Source organism: Juglans microcarpa x Juglans regia, chromosome 8S (genome assembly GCF_004785595.1).
Source record: "Juglans microcarpa x Juglans regia isolate MS1-56 chromosome 8S, Jm3101_v1.0, whole genome shotgun sequence".
NCBI lineage: Eukaryota > Viridiplantae > Streptophyta > Magnoliopsida > Fagales > Juglandaceae > Juglans > Juglans microcarpa x Juglans regia.
In genome coordinates, this window is record NC_054609.1 from 16627344 (window position 1) to 16646664 (window position 19321).

The 19321-nt window shown below is 40.7% G+C and overlaps 1 protein-coding gene across 1 annotated transcript; it reads left to right on the forward strand.

Moving 5' to 3' along the window:
- LOC121244274 (uncharacterized mitochondrial protein AtMg00860-like) lies at positions 1-516 on the forward strand. Its single transcript, XM_041142286.1, has one exon. It carries the CDS (start codon positions 1-3, stop codon positions 514-516), a length of 516 nt encoding a protein of 171 aa, XP_040998220.1.
- Positions 517-19321: the final 18805 nt, after the last annotated feature.

Below are 19321 nucleotides of genomic sequence, written 5' to 3' on the forward strand. Positions count from 1 at the left end.
ATGGGGCATGTAGTTTCGAAAGATGGCATTTCAGTGGACCCAGGAAAAGTGGAAGCGGTGGTTAGTTGGCCGACACTGAAGAATATTCATGACATTAGAAGTTTCTTGGGATTGGCGGGTTATTACCGTCGATTCATTGATGGTCTTTCCAAGATAACAGCTCCTCTCACAACATTCACCAAGAAAAATAATAAATTCAAATGGTCAACAAGGTGTGAAGAAAGCTTTCAAGAGTTGAAACGGAGATTAGTGACAGCTCCGGTGTTAACAGTCCCCACTGCTAGAGGTGGGTTTGTAGTTTATAGTGATGCATCAAGATTTGGATTGGGATTCGTATTGATGCAACATGGGAAGGTTATAGCATATGCCTCACGCCAACTGAAAGCATACAAACAGAATTATCCCACGCATGATCTGGAACTTGCGGCAGTCTTTTTTACACTTAAGATTTTGATGCAGGACATGGATGCAACCAATGTGGCATCTGTTTCCTATGATTCTGGAACACTTAAGTGATTTGCATGAAGAAGGAATTCCAACCATGCACCAGGTTGATTGAGGGTTACAGCGTCAACTTTCCTTTGGAATTGTTTCCATTTTCACGATGATTTACTATTTACTTTGGTTTATTGTTTCCTTTAATAAGTATTATTTCCTTTATCAATTATCTACTTTCCTTTTGGTGATTTATATATACATTTGGCTATCGTTGTAAGGAGGAAAAAAATAAAAGTTTTTGGAATAAGAAAACAGTGTTATCTTTTTTCAATTTAGCGCCAACTTTCGGAAGACACAGTTCTTCCGTTGCTTTTCTGTTTTCCTCATAATCTCCATTTCTTCTGTTTATTAATTTTGAATAAATTCCGCTATGCCAATTTGGCATCAGAGCAAGGCTTTACCTGGCTTGATGGCGCGAGATAATTCACAAGATGACGATCGTGGCATGCAAGCCATTTGGACTGCCTTTAATTCTCAAGATCAAAGGAACCAACAACGCTTTGAAGGGATCGAATGCATGCTACAGGAGATTCAAACAGCCATCACAGGCATTCATGTTGGTGGTGATAGGAACCAAGATAATGAAGGTGCAAATCGTCCACGGGGTGGTCGTGGTTTTATGCATCAGCAGCGGGACCAAGCACATGACGATTCTTCTAGTGACGAAGAATTGGAAGGCTTGGTCCATGGGAATCAAGATGGCAGGAGAGCTCTAGACAACAACCACAATTTTCAAATTAAAATTGACTTACCTTGTTTCAATGGTCACCATCATGTTGAGAGCTTCCTCGACTAGATGCTTGAGGTGGAGAACTTCTTTGACTATATGCAAATTCCTGAAGCACAACAAGTGAAGCTAGTTGCTTATAAATTGCGTGGTGGTGCCTCGGGTTGGTCGGAACAAATGCAGAATAACAGGAGGAGACAAGGCAAACAGCCAGTGCGTGTATGGCCTAAAATGAAACGCCTGATTAGGGCTAGATTTCTTCCTCCGGACTATCAACAAATTCTCTACCAACAATACCAAAACTACAAGCAAGAGGCGAGGATTGTAAATGACTACACAGAAGAATTTTATCGGTTAAATGCTCGTAATAATCTTTCGGAGACAGAGGGACAACAAATTGCACGATATATGGGGGGTCTACGTATGGCCATCCAGGACAAGGTTACTTTGCACACTGTGTGGTCTCTTTCGGAAGCAGTTAATTTAGCTATAAAGATTGAAATGCAACTAGCCAGGCCACCACCAAGGATACCGAACCAAATACCATAAGTAACACCTGCCATCCAGCAACAATCTAGTAACTCACGGCCTCCACCATACAGCAGGTTGCAGAAAGGAGAGAGCTGTGGCGCCCACGACCCCCATGTAAGGAGACACGGGAATCGAGACGCCGGGATGATGACAACAAGGTAACACATCCCAACGTTAGTGCCAAGTGTATGTACATGCAACAGTGTACAAAAACAATACAGCGGATAATTAATATAACTAAGTATCATAATTGTTAATACATTTTAAACAATCAATAAAAAAGTTTAAATATTATACAGTCATCCGAAATAAATATTTTAAAAGTCCCAAACCAAAATACGAGTGATCCAATCACTCCTCGGGCAGAGCCGACTCCTCAAGCTCACCCTCATCCTCCTCTGCATCAAAATCTGCGTTACCATAGAACGGTACCGCAAGTAAGCATAACCCAAATAACCACGAGATAAAAATATATTAATGCTACCAACATGCATGCATATGATGAGATATGCATTAAATTCAAAAATACTATTTTTTCTAAAAATAGATATTTTCCAACACACGCCAAAATCTCATTTTGGCCAGAAAAGAATACTCAGTCATCTTCTGGGAAAAATGACCCAAATCAATAAAATCTCATTTTTCCAGAAAACAAATCACAAAAAAACCTTTTAATCAACACACGCTATTTTCCCAGAAAATAGCTCATTATTTCATTAACCAATGCACCATGATCTCCCATAGGGATCATCCGCACGTCCTGGCTTCGTAGCAATGCTCAGTTCCGCGCCCAGCGCGTTCGTGGCCAAGCGCCCTCTAGCCCCCGCCAGCAGAGGGGCCACGAAGTCGACACGAGACAGTCTCGTCCGATCACGTTGTCGCCCAACGACAACCCAGGGGACGTCACTCAGTATATTCCACTCCCGAGTGACCAGAGGAGCTCCACAGAGATAATACCCCATCTCGGCTTGGGATCGTGATACACACGCACTCAAAATCCTTTAACACATGAAAACTCAGTTTTCATGAAACACATGAACATGAATGCATGTACACGAAAATCCAGTTTCCTTTACAAACATGATCATGTGTGCAATATGCCATGTACATGAACAACACCATACCAACAACCAACATTTTACAATACCAACCAAACACACAACTCCATTCACAATCCATCCGACCCCCAAACTCCTCGGACTCAGTTCGGCATGTCCAACCAGTTCACAATAATATGGGTTAGTGCAAAAATATATTTAAATCATGATAGTTCTTTGAAAAAATACTTACAGTGCTATATAATAATTTCTGAAAGATCATGGAGCTGCAAAAGATGGCGACACAGCAACATAACAGTGAAAAATACACCGTGGCTGTGGGTCTCAAATACCCACTTTTGAATGGGGACAAACTAAGACCCGAAATTGATAGGATAGGGCCTAGAGAGGTCGGTGAGGCCAATGGTGGTGGTGGTTTGCTGTGGGTGGCGGCACAAATGGTGGTTTTAGGCCAAAAATACCCAAATCGGAAATGGGTTGGATGTGCTTCACCGGTGACGGATCGGAGTTGGGGTTGGGTCCATTGGGTTGCTAGAAGGTCAAGGATGAAGTGGTGAAGAAATGGTAGCCGGTGGTGGCGCCACGGAGGCGCGCGGACGAAGTGAAGGTCGCGGCTTTGGGTGGTTCGTGGAGGCTACCGACAGCTCGAGGGAGGCTGAAGTTGGAAGGGTGTGATCTCCGGCCGGAATGGAAGAGGTTAGGCTGGGCAGTGAAGGCCACGGCGACACGGCGGCGGCGCAACGGCGCAAGGAATGCTGCGGCGTGCGTCGTGCGTGGAGGAGAACGACGGAATGAGGGGGGCTGGAATTTAAGAGGTGGGGTCGCCGGCCGATGGGGAAGTGAATGGTAGGGGCGGTGATCGACACGAGTGACGCACGACGGCGCTGTGGGTGGAGGAGAAAACGGACAGGGAGGGAGCGCAGGGGCTTCTCGCGCGGGGAGAGAAAAGGAAGAGGAAGAAATGGGGAAAAAGAAAAGAAAAAAAAAAAAAAAGGAGAAAAAGAAAAGTAGGGAAAAGAAATGAGGTCCAATCCTCACATCTTGGGTCACAGAAAATGATCCAACGAAAATGATTTTCAAACAGCAAATCCATTAAAATAAATTAAATGTAATGATACAATGAAAATAAAATAATTAAATCTCATAATCAATTAATTAAAAAAGAAGAATAATTTAAATGTACAACAATAACTAAATATTAAGAAAACATAACAATTTAATTTTCACAATTTAAATATTATGAAATAACCCATTTAAAATATCCGATAATTATAAAATAAGAAAATAAATTTTTAAATTATTAAAAATAATCCTTCAATGAAAATACACTAAAATACGGGGTGTTACAAGAGCAGTACACAAAACACAAAAACTCCAGTACATAAAGAAGGGGGAAGCAATAATCCTTACACTCGACCTATGACGAGGAAATGTTTTCGGTGCATCCAGCCGAGGCATTGATCCAATGAGTGCCCCACACGCCGTTCAGTCCATGTAATAGAAGAGGGTGAAGAGGACCCAAAAGAGGGAGGAAGCAGTGAAGAAGGCAAAGTAGAGGAATTTGTTGAAGGAGATGAAGGAAAACCAGTCAGTTGTGTCGTTCAATGAGTCCTACTAGCCCCGAAAATAGAAGAAAAAAATCAGCGACATTCTATTTTTAAGACACGATGCACTGTTAGAAACAAAGTATGCAACATAATTATTGACAGCAGAAGTTGCGAAAATATAGTATCAAGAGCCCTTGTTAATGCATTGGAATTAAAGGTGGACAAACATCCGCATCCTTATAAGATCAGCTGGATCCAAAAAGGAGCAGAAACCAGGATTAGCAGTATTTGTTGTGTGCCTTTCTCCATCGGGAAATACTACCATGATGAGGCCATGTGCAAAGTGGTTGACATGGATGCCTGTCATATTCTGCTTGGGAGGCCTTGGCAGTTTATACGTGGATGCCACTACAAGGGACGCGCAATATTTACTCCTTTTGGTGGCGTGATCGGAAGATAGTATTGATGCCCATGGGGGACAAAGGTCCTAACTCCTTGCAGGTTGAAGAAAAAAATACTCTGTTTACCGTAAGCGAGAACCACTTCCTTAAAGAGGCCAAAGAGTTGGGAGAAATATGGACACTAGTAGTAAAAGGAGAAGAGGTTGTCGAGTCCCCTGATGTACCCCCACAGATACAGTATCTATTGACGGAGTTTGAAGGCCTCGCACCACCTGAATTGCCCGAGGGATTGCCACCAATGTGGGATGTCCAACATCATGTTGACTTAGTTCCTGGGGCAAGTTTGCCGAATCTACCGCACTATAGGATGAGCCCCAATCAGCACAAGATCTTACAAGGACAAGTGGAAGACCTCCTTCGCAAGGGACTGATACGAGAGAGCATGAGCCCGTGCACGGTGCCCGCCTTGATCATGCCAAAGAAAGATGGGAGTTGGCAGATGTGTGTGGACAGCCACGCCATCAACAAAATAACGGTAAAATACCGGTTCCCTAATCCCTGATTAACTGATTTGTTGGACATGCTTGCAGGGTCTAATATTTTCTCAAAAATTGATTTACGAAGCGGGATCATCAAATACGCATTCGGCCAGGCGATGAGTGGAAAACGGCCTTCAAAACCAAAGAAGGCTTGTATGAATGGTTGGTAATGCCGTTTGGCCTCTCTAACGTGCCAAGCACCTTCATGCGGGTCATGCATCAAGTCCTCAAGCCTTTCATCGGAAAATTTGTGGTGGTCTATTTTGACAACATTCTCATTTACAGCCGCAATGAAAGTGAACATTTGAGCCATCTCAGAGAAGTTTAATCGGTACTTTTCCATCACAAGTTGTTTAATAACTTGAAGAAATGCACCTTTTTGAATAGCAGGTTATTGTTTCTGGGCTTTGTGGTGAGTGCTGAAGGAATACACGTCGATGAAGAGAAGGTGCGTGTGATATGTGACTGGCCAACCCCCACCACTGTCACCCAGGTTCGTAGCTTCCATGGCTTGGCAACTTTCTATCGCAGGTTTATACAAAACTTCAGTTCCTTGGCAGCCCCCATTACAGAATGTATGAAGAAAGGGCGTTTCTTGTGGGGAAAAGAGCAAGATGATAGCTTCAGCATTATCAAGGAAAAGCTATCGACGGCATCAGCACTCGCCCTCCCCAGTTTTGACAAACTTTTTGAAGTTGCGTGCGACGCCTCCATAGTTGGTATAGGTGTTGTCCTGTTCCAGGAGGGGCGTCCTATAGAGTTCTTTAGTGAAAAATTAAATGAGGCCAAGTGCAAATGGACCACCTATGAACTAGAATTCTACGCAGTTATAAGATCTTTGAAGCATTGGGAGCACTACCTGATTCAACGAGAGTTCGTCCTCTACAGCGACCACCATGCACTGAAGTTCATCAATACCCAAAACAGCTTGAATCGCATGCACGCTAGGTGGATTAGTTTTATGCAAAAATTCACTATGGTGCTCAAACATAAATCTGGTCAGCAAAACAGAGTAGCTGACGCTCTCAGTCGGCGTGCATCTGCGCTCGTAACCATGAAGACTGAGATCACTGGTTTTGAGCAACTCAAAGAAATGTATCCCAAAGATGAAGACTTTGCTAAAATTTGGAAGCAATGTGCGTCGGGTCACCCACAAGCAGACTTTCATATACAAGAGGGATACCTCTTTCATGGGAATCAATTTTGCCTTCCTCGGACATCGTTGTGTGAATATGTTCTACGTGAGTTGCATGGGGGAGGATTAGGGGGTCATGTGGGTAGTGACAAGATGATTCCCTAGTGATCGAGAGATATTTCTGGCCTCAAGTGAGAAGAGACGTTGGGAGGTTTGTGCAAAGGTGTCCCGTTTGTCAAGTGAAGAAAGGTCAAGCACAAAACACGGGACTTTACATGCCATTGCCTATTACTCAGAACATTTGGGAGGATTTGAGTATGGACTTCGTGCTCAGGTTGCCGCGGACTCAACGCGGTGTTGATTCTATCTTTGTCGTCGTTGATAGATTCTCCAAAATGGCACATTTTATTCCTTGCCGAAAGACATCGGATGCATCAAGTGTCGCTCATCTGTTCTTCAAGGAAGTTGTCCACTTACACAGTGTTCCAAGGACAATTACTTCTGACTGGGACACCAAATTCCTTAGCCATTTCTGGATCACATTGTGGAGGAAGTTTGGGACCTCCCTCAAGTATAGCAGTACCTGTCACCCACAAATCGATGGCTAGACTGAAGTAACCAACCGAACACTGGGTAACATGTTGCGTTGCATATCTGGTGACAAGCTGAAACAATGGGATGTAAGTCTCCCGCATGTTGAGTTTGCTTTCAATAGCATGAACAATCGGTCAACTGGGAAGAGCCCTTTCGAAATAGTCTACACTAGACCTCCAAGATTTTCCCTTGACTTGGTAACTCTTCCAAAGACCCCTGGGATGAGCATAGCAGCTGAAAACTTGGCAGAAAAAATTTGACAGGTGCAAGAAAAGGTGCGTGACAATCTAGAGAAGGCCAACATGAAATACAAGCATGCTGCAAATAAGCATAGACGAGCCAAGATATTTGAAGAAGGGGACCTCGTGTTGGTTCATTTACGGAAGAATCGTTTTCCCGTAGGCACTTATGGCAAATTACAAAACAGAAAGTATGGCCCTTATCGCATCTTAAAAAAAATTAGTGATAATGCCTACGTGGTGGAACTTCCAGAAGACATGTCCATCTCCCCCACTTTTAATGTAGCTGACTTGTTTGAGTATCACCCTCCTGATGAGCAACTTAATGCAAACACAAACTCTGAGGCGAGTTTAATTCTAAGTGGCAGGGAATTGATGCAGGACATGGATGCAACCAATGTGGCAGCTGTTTCCTATGATTTTGGAACACTTAAGTGATTGGCGTGAAGAAGGAACTCCAACCATGCACCACGTTGATTGAGGGTTATGGCGTCAACTTTCCTTTGGAATTGTTTCCATTTTCACGATGATTTACTATTTACTTTGGTTTATTGTTTCCTTTAATAAGTATTATTTCCTTTATCAATTATCTACTTTCCTTTTGGTGATTTAGTTATATATACATTTGGCTATCGTTGTAAGGAGGAAAAAATGAACGTTTTTGGAATAAGAAAACAGTGTTATTTTTTTTCAATTCAGCGTCAACTTTCGGAAGACACAGTTCTTCCATTGCTCCTCTGTTTTCCTCATAATCTCCATTTCTTCTGTTTATTAATTTTGAACGTATTCCGCTACGCCAGATTTGGAGACACTATCTGTATGGGAAAAAGTGCGAGATTTATACAAATCACAAGAGTCTGAAATATCACCCAAAAGGAATTAAATATGAGGCAAAATAGATGGCTTGAGTTGATCAAGGATTTTGATTGTACCATCAATTATCACCCAGGCAAAGCTAATGTTGTGGCCGACACCTTAAGTAAGAAGTCTATGGGACCAGCAGTTGCAGTCCTTACCACTCAACATGGGTTGATAATGGACCTAGAAAGAGCCGGTATTGAGATTATCACTAGTGATACAAGTACTTTCTTGGCCAGTTTGATAGTTCAACCAACCTTAATAGATAGAATCAAAGCTGCTGAGAAGGTGGATTTAGGGTTGGTGAAGCTAGTGGAAGAAGTCGGGAACGAGGACAAATCTGACTTTAGCGTTTTCGAGGATGGAGTTTTAAGGTTTAGAGGTAGATTATGCGTGCCAGCTAATGAAGAACTTGAAAGGGTAATTCTTGAAGAAGCACACCGTTCCTTATACACAGTTCACCTAGGGAGTACCAAGATGTATCGAGACTTGAGAGAGTCTTTTTGGTGGAATGGTATGAAAAGAGAAATTGCTAAATTTGTGGAAAAGTGCTTAACTTGCCAACAGGTGAAGGCGGAGCATCAGAGACCAGCAGGATTATTACAACCACTCCAGATTCCAGAGTGGAAGTGGGAGCATATCTCCATGGACTTTGTGACAGGCCTACCAAGGGCATTGAGTGGACAAGATGTTATATGGGTGATCGTGGATTGCTTAACAAAAACCCCTCATTTTGTGCCCATTAAAGTTTCTTATAAACTGGACAAACTAGTGTATGTGCGGGAGATAGTGAGGTTGCATGGGGTACCCATATCCATTTTGTCGAATAGAGACCCTCGTTTCACCTCCAAGTTTTGGCAAAGCTTACAGGAGGCAATGGGTACTAAGTTAAATTTCAGTACTGCATTTCATCCTCAAACAGATGGACAGTCAGAAAGAACTATTTAAATCTTAGAAGACATGTTGAGGGCATGTGTGACGGATTTTAAGGGAACTTGGATGTAACATTTACCATTGGTCGAGTTTGCTTATAATAATAGTTTCCAGGCTAGCATTGGAATGGCACCCTATGAGGTTTTATATGGCAGAAAGTGTAGATCTCCATTGTATTGGGATGAAGTCGGTGAAACGAAACTTCTGGGGCTAGAGATTATCCAGCAGACCATAGAGAAGATAGATATCATTCAGGCTAGAATGAAAGCAGCTCAAAGCCGACAAAAGAGTTATGCAGATAATCGTCGTCGCTAGTTAGAATTTGAGGTTGGAGATAAAATATTTTTTAGAATAACACCGATGAAAGGAGTTATGAGATTTGGAAAGAAAGGCAAGTTGAGCCCAAGATATATTGGGCCATTTGAAATTCTTGACCGGATTGGACCGGTGGCTTATAGAGTAGCACTTCCACCGGCACTTGCGGGAGTGCATAATGTATTTCATATTTCCATGTTGAGGAAATATATTCCCGACCTGACACACATTATTGATTATGAACCACTTCAGATTTAGGAGGATATGAATTATACGAAAGAACCAGTTCGAATTTTGGAAAAGAAAGAACAAGTGTTACGGACTCGAACTATCCCTTTGGTTAAAGTGTTGTGGAAGAATCATGCTACAAATGAAACTTCTTGGGAGTTGGAGGAAGAAATGCGAGATAAGTACCCGTGACTCTTTGATGCGAGTTTTGTAAATTTATAACAAATTCCGGGGATAGAATTTTTGTAAAGGGGGAAGGATGTAAGACTCAGCCCGATACCAAGCCCGGGCCCATGGAAGTGTTTCTAGAACACGTCGCACGATTCGTGCCCTTTTTGCCATTTTCATGCATGCCCTTTTCATCCTCTTCCCCTAGGTTTTTCCCTTTACAATTTATATCTTATATTTAAGTGTGCTTAACATCCTCAACCTTAGTTTATGTGCCACTCATCCTCCATCACCGAAGCAGAGCATCGCCTGCAGCCACCCTAACCCCTCGGTACCACCTGTTGCGGCTCATCTACATCCAACAGAGTGCACCATAACACCCTTAGCCCCTGCGCATCCCCGTGAGATCAAGCGCCCCCCCTCGCGGACAGCTCTGTTCCCGCACCAAGAAACATAGGAGTGTTTCTCCTCCACGTGAGCGTTCAACCTACCAACCCACGAAGCAAGCCGTTGTCGCACCACCCTCAATCCATCGCACGCCACCTCTGTCCCTCGGTAAGCCACGAACACTCCCTTGTCGTATCTCCCCCTTTCGATTTTGCTCTCCCCCTCCGTCTCTTCTCTCACACTATCTCCCTCTCCCTTGTTTTCAGCTCTCTCTCTTCCTCTCTCCCTGTGTGACACCATCGGGGAAGTCACCACCACCTCAGCCCAGCTTCCGTCGCACTCCCACGGTGCCATTGCCTCAGTTTTTCGTGGGTAAGCTTCTGTCGCCACTCCCGTTTGAGCCTTTGTATGTTGTTATTTTTTGTAGTTGTTATTAGTTGTTTAAAAAGGAAACATATGGTATATATATATCGATGAACCCAATAGGAAGAAGAGTGTGTTTTGGGTTTTGACCTTTCTACCCTTTTTATTAAAGGCATACTTTAATTTTTGGAGAGGCTTTTAATGGACTACAAGACTTATACCGATAGGCTCAGTTTTATTTGATTGGTGTTTAAACCTAGTGAGTTATTTTTTTAGTGGGCTGGACTTGAGATTTATTTGATATACATCATTTTGATAAACCCTTCTATTTTTTGATTAGACGTGATTTCATTATGTTTCATAAACTGTTTTAGTAATTTTATTGGACTGAGATTTTTTTTAGCAAGCTAAAATTTCACTGTTAGAGATATGAGTAGTTGGACTCAAATTCTTTTTATAATTATATTATCTAGTAGGAGATTTTTATAGTTACACATCAATAGTAAGTAAGTTAGATTTTTTTTTTTTTTTTATGTTTAGTCGAAGTATTAAAGGGACGTCGATGATTATAGAAAGTGATGATATATTTTGAGGTTATGAGAATTTTAAGTTTTCAGGAATTAAAATAAGTTATTCTAGAAGCTTAAGCTTAAATATTGAAATACATCTTCAATTGAAATTTACGGGAATTACGTAATTACCTTATAGGTGACGATTAAATATTGTTCGGCATTGGGAGGAAATTTTTGGAAAAAACTAAGAAGTCCAGGTAAGCAGGGTTCCTATGCTAGATTTGCATAAAAGGAAATGAAACTGAGGTTGGTTTGTAAAATTGTGCATGTTATTTTAAAAAGAAAATGTCAAAAACAACCTCAGTATATGTTTTGCATTCACTTATGAAATATGTATGAAAGATAAAAGAAATGTTTTTGACATAAAAAGTGTAGACATGAGCAATATTTGACATGTTTATGAAATGTGAGGAAAGAGCGAATATGAAAATCGAGATTGTTATACATGTGATATGAAATATTTTGGATCTGTTATTGGTTATCTGAAAATTATATGAATATGTTCAGCACGTAGTTTGATATGATATGGGTACGAAAACTTTTGGCATACTTATCTGTTTTGATTCTGATTCTGAATATGGTTCTGATATGATGATATTGGTTCACGCGATATGGTTGGTACCAACATAATATGATATGATATGTAACACCCTGTATTTTAATGTATTTTTATTAAATGATTATTTTAATAATTCAAAAATTTATTCTCTTGTTTTAAAATTAACGGATATTTTAAATGGTTTATTTTATGATCTTTAAATTGTGAAAATTAAATTGTTATGTTTTCTTAATATTTATTTATTATTGTACATTTAAATTGTTCTTCTTTTTAAATTAATTGATTGCAGGATGTAATTATTTTATTTTCATTGTATCATTACGTTTAATTTATTTTAATAGATTTGCTGTTTTAAAATCATTTTCGTTTGATCATTTTCTGTGACCCAAGATGTGAGGATTGGACCTCATTTCTTTCCCATCATTTTTCTTTTTCCCTTTTTCTTTTCTCTCCTTTCTATTTTTTCTTTTTCTTTCCCCCAGCTCTCCCCCCAACGCGACAGCCCTTCCCCTTTCCCTTCCCCGTGCATCCGTTGTCTCACTCAACCCACTACCGTCGCGCCGCCGTCCACCTCACCGCCCCTCCCGTCAGCTTCCCCACCAGCCGGCGACACCACCCCACCAATCTCAATCTCCCTAGTGCCGCCGACAGCCCCCATGCACAACACCAAGCCGCGGCGCTCTCTTCACTCCAGCGCCGCCATCGCGCCGCCATCGCGCCACCTCTAGTCACCATTTCTTCACAACTTCATTCCCCACCTCCTAACAACCCAATGAACCCAACCTCAGCTCCGATCCGTCACCGGTGAAGCCTATCTATCTCCATTTTCGATTTGGACATCTTTAGCCTAAAACCACCATTTGCGCCGCCACCCACGTCAAACCACCACCACCATTGGCTTCATCGACCTTTCTAAACCCTACCCTATCAATTTCGGGTCTTAGTTTATCCCCATTCAAAAGTAAGTATTTGAGACCCACGGCCACAATGTATTTTACACTGTTACGTTGCTGTGTCGCCACCTTTTACAGCTCCATGATCCTTCGAAAATTATTATATAGCACTGTAAGTATTTTTCCAAATAACTATTGTGATTTTAAAATATTTTTGCACTAACTCATATTATTGTGATCTGGTTGGACATGCCGGACTGAGTCCGAGGAGTTCGGAGGTCGGATGGATTGTGGATGGAGTTGTGTATTTGGTTGGTATTGTGAAATGTTGGTTGTTAGTATGGTGTTGTTCATGTACATGGCATATTGCACGCATGATCATGTTTGTAAAGGAAACTAAGTTTTCGTGTACATGCATTCATGTTCATGTGTTTCATGAAAAATGGGTTTTCATGTGTTAAAGGATTTTGGGTATGTGTGTCTCACGACCCCAAGCTGAGATAGGGTATTATCTTGGTGGAGCTCCTCTGGTCACTCGGGAGCGGAATATACTGAGTGACGTCCCCTGGGTTCTCGTTGGGCGACAACGGGATCGGACGTAATGGTCTCGTGCCAACTCTGTGGCCCCTCTGCTGGCGGGGAGTAGAGGATGCTTGGCCACGAACGCACTGGGCACGGAACTGGGCATCGCTCGTTGGGTAGTGGGTGCTTGGCCACGAACACGCTGGGCGCGGAACTGAGCATCGCTACGAAGCCAAGACGTGGGGATGATTCCTAGGCGAGATCATGGTGCATTGGTTAATGGAATAATAGGCTGTTTTCTGGAAAAATAGTGTGTGTTGAATAAAATGATTTTATGTGATTCATTTTCTGGGAAAATGAGGTTTTATTGATTTGGATCATTTTCTGGGAAAATGACGGAGTATTATTTTTGGGCCAAAATGGGATTTTGGCGTGTGTTGAAAATATCTATTTTCGGAGAAAATAGTATTTTTGGATCTAATGCATATTTCATCATATGTATGCATGTTGGTCGCATTAATGTATTTTTTATCTCGTAGTTGTTTGGTCTATACTTACCTGCTGTACCATTTTGTGGTAATGCAGATTTCGATGCGGATGAGGCTGAGGGTGACCCTGAGGATTCGGCTCTGCCCGAGGAGTGATCTGGGATCACTCCTTTTGGTTGAGACTTGTAAAATATTTATTTTGGATGACTGTATAATTTTTAAACCTTTTTACTGATTGTTTAAATTGTATTAACCATTCTGGTACATAGTTGACTTAATTATCCGCTGCGTTGTTTATTGTACATTGTTGCATGTACACACACTTGGCACTATCGTTGGGATGTGTGACCCTGTTATCACCATCCTAACGTCTCGATTTTCGTGTCTCCTTACATGGGGGTCGGGGGCGCTACAGGTGGTATCAGAGCAGTTCGGCTCTGAGTAAAACCACATGTCCCATAGGTGGAGTACCAGAAAGTTTTAATGTTGTGATTTGAAATTATTTGGTTTGAAGTATGTTATTTTAATGGTTTTAATTTATTTATATTTTTATATTTTGTTGGTTTTATTTATTTTATTGTATACTACTTGTTTGTTTATTTTATATTATTTGTTTTATATTATGGTAGGTTATTTTATTTTATTTATTTATTTTTTAATTATTTTATTGTGCACTACTTCATTTGTTTTATTCATTTTATCTTTTGATATTTTATTGTTGATTTTCTTCATTTTGTTGTATATTATTTATTTATGAAATTTTATTTTATTTTGTTTTGTTTGGAGTTGAAAAGCGGGTTAAGAGTTGTGCTATGGCAAGAAGATGGTACAATTGTGAATGTCATTGTTAGATTTGAACACTTAGTGTAGTAGGCCTGAACTCTTGGCGACTGGTTTGTTTTAATATCGAGGCTTGAAGGGAACGGCATGATCTGGGTGAACTCTTTGGACTAAGAACTCAAGTCGCAACTGAGGAGGGAAATAGTTTTAAATCGCTTAGGTTAATTGAGGTCGTAGCCTCCGTAGAAATTATGTAGTGAGTTTATAGAGTAGGAGGTTGTAAGTTCAACGAATTCCAAGGTTAGATTTTTTAGAAGGTCACCTAAGGTTTGATGCCTCATAGTTTTTAGGAAATAAGTTTATTGGATTAAAGGTGATAGGTTCAACAAGCATTTGAAGGATTAGTTAGATTAGAAGTTTTCGATTTTGCCGACTTTGATAAGCAGTTTGATAACATTCGGGGTTTTAGAATTTACAAGTTTTATAAGGTAAATGTTTTAGATTTAAGGTCATGGATATTCAAAATTTTGGGAAATGATTTTTTATCTGGTTTAAGGTTTTAAAATTGCAGAGTTGAAGGGTTGAATTATAATAGAATTTAAGTTCTTAGTTTTGTAGACTTGGTACGCTAGCTTGGTCTATTCTATCAATTGATTAGTTGGTAACCATTAAATTGGGATTGATCAGAGTTGAGTTACTGATATGAGAATTTTTAGGAGAGAACTTATTTGGAGATGGAAGGTAATGATCTAGTTTGTGTATTTTCCGAGGATTGAAGATGTTGATCTAGTTTAGATAATGATTGTTTTTAGCTCGAAGTTAGTGACAGGTTGAGGATTTAATCCATATCAATTTTAAGGAATAATAGATAGTGCGGACGTAGGAAATGATTCTTGTTGATTTCGAGGATATAGGCCCGGATGATGGAAATGGTAGTGACAGATTACTTGCACGTTTGGAGGGTTATTAGTTCTGGCTAAATGTGCATGAGATCGATGCGTAGTAGTGGTGAGTGTGTATGCATTTCAGAGAGTACATGGGTCCTTGTCTCATTTTTGGCTTGGAAGAAGTGTCTTGGGTAGGTGTTTAAGATGAATAAATACAATAGTATTAAATTCAAGAGATTTTGGTTTTGAGTTTTTGGTGAGTCAATCGGAGTGTGTAGTCGAAACGGATTACTCAATGGAATGATGGTTGACAATAATTATTGTGATTATCTATAGGAATTAATTGTGACTTGAGGTTACCTAGGAATTTAAATTTTGAGGTTATACTTTCTTTGGAGATTGACAATCCAGTTGGTTCAATTAAGGACATTGTTATTTAACTTGAAGAGAGATTGATGGGTTGTCATGTTTGGTGTATGATAAGATCTTGGAAGTTGAAGCTTAGGCATTATCAATGAATAATATGATCAAGTATGTGAGTTAATCAAGCATTAGGATCCTTGGGTGATTTGCATTGGCTTTTAGTAGATTGATGATTTGAGCAATATGGCTGGCCTTGAGGTTTAATAGTGATGTGTTATTGAAGGAACTAGTCATACTAATACTAGCTTATAGGAGTAGAAGTAGGCGGGCGAGTTATCAAATACGTTTTGATAATATTTTGGTGAAGCCAATGATGGTTCGTAATGAGTTTAGTCACCGCTAGAGTAGATGTTATTCTGAATATCGATGATGAGCTTTTGGGTTTAGATTATTGGATAGAAGGTTATAGGTGCTCTTTTTGATTGGTCGGGTTGGAATCGAATCTTTTTAAGGTATGTTCTTTATCGTAGATGAGACAGATATATTTTGGGTTGAGGTTGCTTATTTTCAATTTGGGATGCTGAGGTTGGTTTTCTGTCTATGATCATAGATGTATTTTATAGAATATTGATTTTGATCAAGGCAGCAGGAGTTAATTGAGGAATATGAGTGATAACTCCTGGTGTTGGGAAAAAGAGTATTTTCTACCAAAAGGTAGTAAGAGTTTTCTGGTTAGTAGGTATGGAGCCACCTTGTACTCGATGGTGCTAGTTTTTATGAGGACATAAATTTTATGCATGTGGCGAATTATCAGAGTGTGCAGCAGAAGCTAGTTAGGAATTCGGATTTTGTGCTGATCTTGAGGAATTAGTGGTGACTTGAATTTTTAGATGATGCTTGTAGTTGGAGATTAATCTTTTGGTTGTGTAATTTGTTATTGATGGTTAACCTTGGAAGTGGCCATTAGGTTACCAAAAGTAGAATTCAATGGAGATTTAGAAGTTGTAGCATAGGAGCTGATTGAGGTTAGCATGGATTATTGTATGGAGCTATTGATCATTGGAATTTTCTGGATATTGTATTAAGGTTCTTGTGGAAAATAAGATTTTGGTTAGCATAGTCATCTAAGAATACTGATCGTGATGTGCCGCTGGAGGAGTAATACGAGTATGTTGGATATCGCCATATTTTTTTTTTAGAAATGTGCCATGTTCCGTCAAGTTAAGGCTGAGCTTTAAGGACTTGCTAGTAGACTTCAACCTCTCCTTATTCCTAAGTGAAAGTGGGATCATATTTTTATGGATTTTGTTATGGCTTTGCTGAGGACTCCTAGTGGAAAGAACTCAGTTTGGGTGATAGTTGATCGGTTGACCAAGAGTGCCCATTTCTTGCCTATCAATAATACCGACTATTTGGGTAAGATGACTCGGTTGTATGTCAAAGGGATAGTGTGTTTGCACAGAGTACCTAAGAGTATCGTGTCGGATCAGGACCAGCAGTTCACATCCCATTTTTGGAAGAGTTTGCAGGCAGCTTTAGGCACTAAGTTGAAGTTTAGTACTGTATATCATCCTCAGACAGACGGTCAATCAAAGCGTACTATTCAGACTCTTGAGGTTATATTGCGGTCTTGTGTCATGGAATTTCAAGGGAGTTGGGAGAATCATCTGCCGCTATTTGAGTTTGCTTATAATAACAGTTTTCATTCTTCTATTCAAATGACCCCATATGAAGCTTTGTATAGGAGGAAGTGTAGATCACCGTTGTGTTGGGATGAAGTTGGCGAAAGTAAATTGATTGGGCCTGAGATAATTCAAGAAATGAAGGATCAAGTTCAATTTATAAGAACTAAAATGGCGGAAGCCCAAAATCGCCAAAAGAGTTATGCAGATACAAGGAGAAGAGACTTATCATTTGAGATAGGTGATTGGGTTTACCTTAAAGTCTCTCTAATGATGGGGGTTAAGCGCTTTGGCATGAAGGGAAAGCTTAGGCTAGTTGCTTATAGAGTTGCCCTGCCGAATTATTTTGGGGATGTCCATGATGTGTTCCATGTGTCATCTTTGAAGAAGAGTTTTGGACAGCTAGAGCTGCATTTTGTCGACCCTGAACGTATTGAACTTCGACCTAATCTTTCTTATGAAGTTGCCCCGACGCAAATTGGGGATGGAAAAATTGATTGATTGGCAGTATGTTTCTTAAGTATGCTCTTGGTTGAATCTTATTCCTGTTTTAGCGTTAATGTTTGACCTTGCTAATTTCGAGGACGAAATTTTTTTTAAGGGGGGGAGGATGTAACATCTCGTAATTTAGTGTATTTCTATTAAAGGATTATTTTAATAATTCAAAAATTTATTCTCTTGTTTTAAAATTATCGGATATTTTAAATGGTTTATTTTATGATCTTTAAATTGTGAAAATTAAATTGTTATGTTTTCTTAATATTTATTTATTATTGTACATTTAAATTGTTCTTCTTTTTAAATTAATTGATTGTGTGATTTAATTATTTTATTTTCATTGTATCATTACGTTTAATTTATTTTAATAGATTTGCTGTTTTAAAATTATTTTCGTTGGATCATTTTCTGTGACTCAAGATATGAGGATTGGACCTCATTTCTTTCCCTTCATTTTCTTTTTCCCTTTTTCTTTTCTTTCCTTTCTATTTTTTCTTTTTCTTTCCACAAGCTCTCCCCCCCCGCGCGGCAGCCCTTCCCTTTCCCCTTCCCCGTGCGTCCGTCGCCTCACCCAACCCACCGCCGTCGCGCCGTCGTGCACCTCACCGCCCCTCCCATCAACTTCCCCACCGGTCGGCGACACCACCCCACCAATCTCAACCTCACTCGCGCCGTCGACAGCCCCCACGCACCACACCAAGCAGAGGCGCTCTCTTCACTCCAGCGCCGCCGTTGCACCACCTCCAACCACCATTTCTTCACCACTTCATTCTCGACCTCCTAGCAACCCAATGGACCCAACCTCAACTCCGATCCGTCACCGGTGAAGCCTATCTATTTCCATTCTGATTTGGACATCTTTGGCCTAAAACCACCATTTACGACGTCACCCACGGCAAACCACCACCACCATTGGCTTCACCGACCTCTCTAAGCCCTACCCTATCAATTTCGGGTCTTAGTTTTTCCCCATTCAAAAGTGGGTATTTGAAACCCACGGCCACAGTGTATTTTACGCTGTTAAGTTGCTGTGTCGCCACCTTTTGCAGCTCCATGATCCTTCAGAAATTATTATATAGCACTGTAAGTATTTTTCCAAATAACTATTATGATTTAAATATATTTTTGCACTAACTCATATTATTGTGAACTGGTTGGACATGCCGGACTAAGTTCGGGAAGTTCGGGGGTCGGATGAATTGTGGACGGAGTTGTGTATTTAGTTGGTATTGTAAAATGTTGGTTGTCGGTATGGTGTTGTTCATGTACATGGCATATTGCACGCATGATCATGTTTGTAAAGGAAACTGGGTTTTCGTGTACATGCATTCATGTTCATGTGTTTCATGAAAACTAGGCTTTCATGTGTTAAAGGATTTTGGGTGCGTATGTATCACGACCCCAAGCCGAGATGGGGTATTATCTTGGTGGAGCTCCTCTGGTCACTCGGGAGTGGAATATACTGAGTGACGTCCCATGGGTTGTCGCTGGGCGACAATGGGATCGAATGGAATGGTCTCGTGCCGACTCCATGTCCCCTCTGCTAGCAGGGGCTA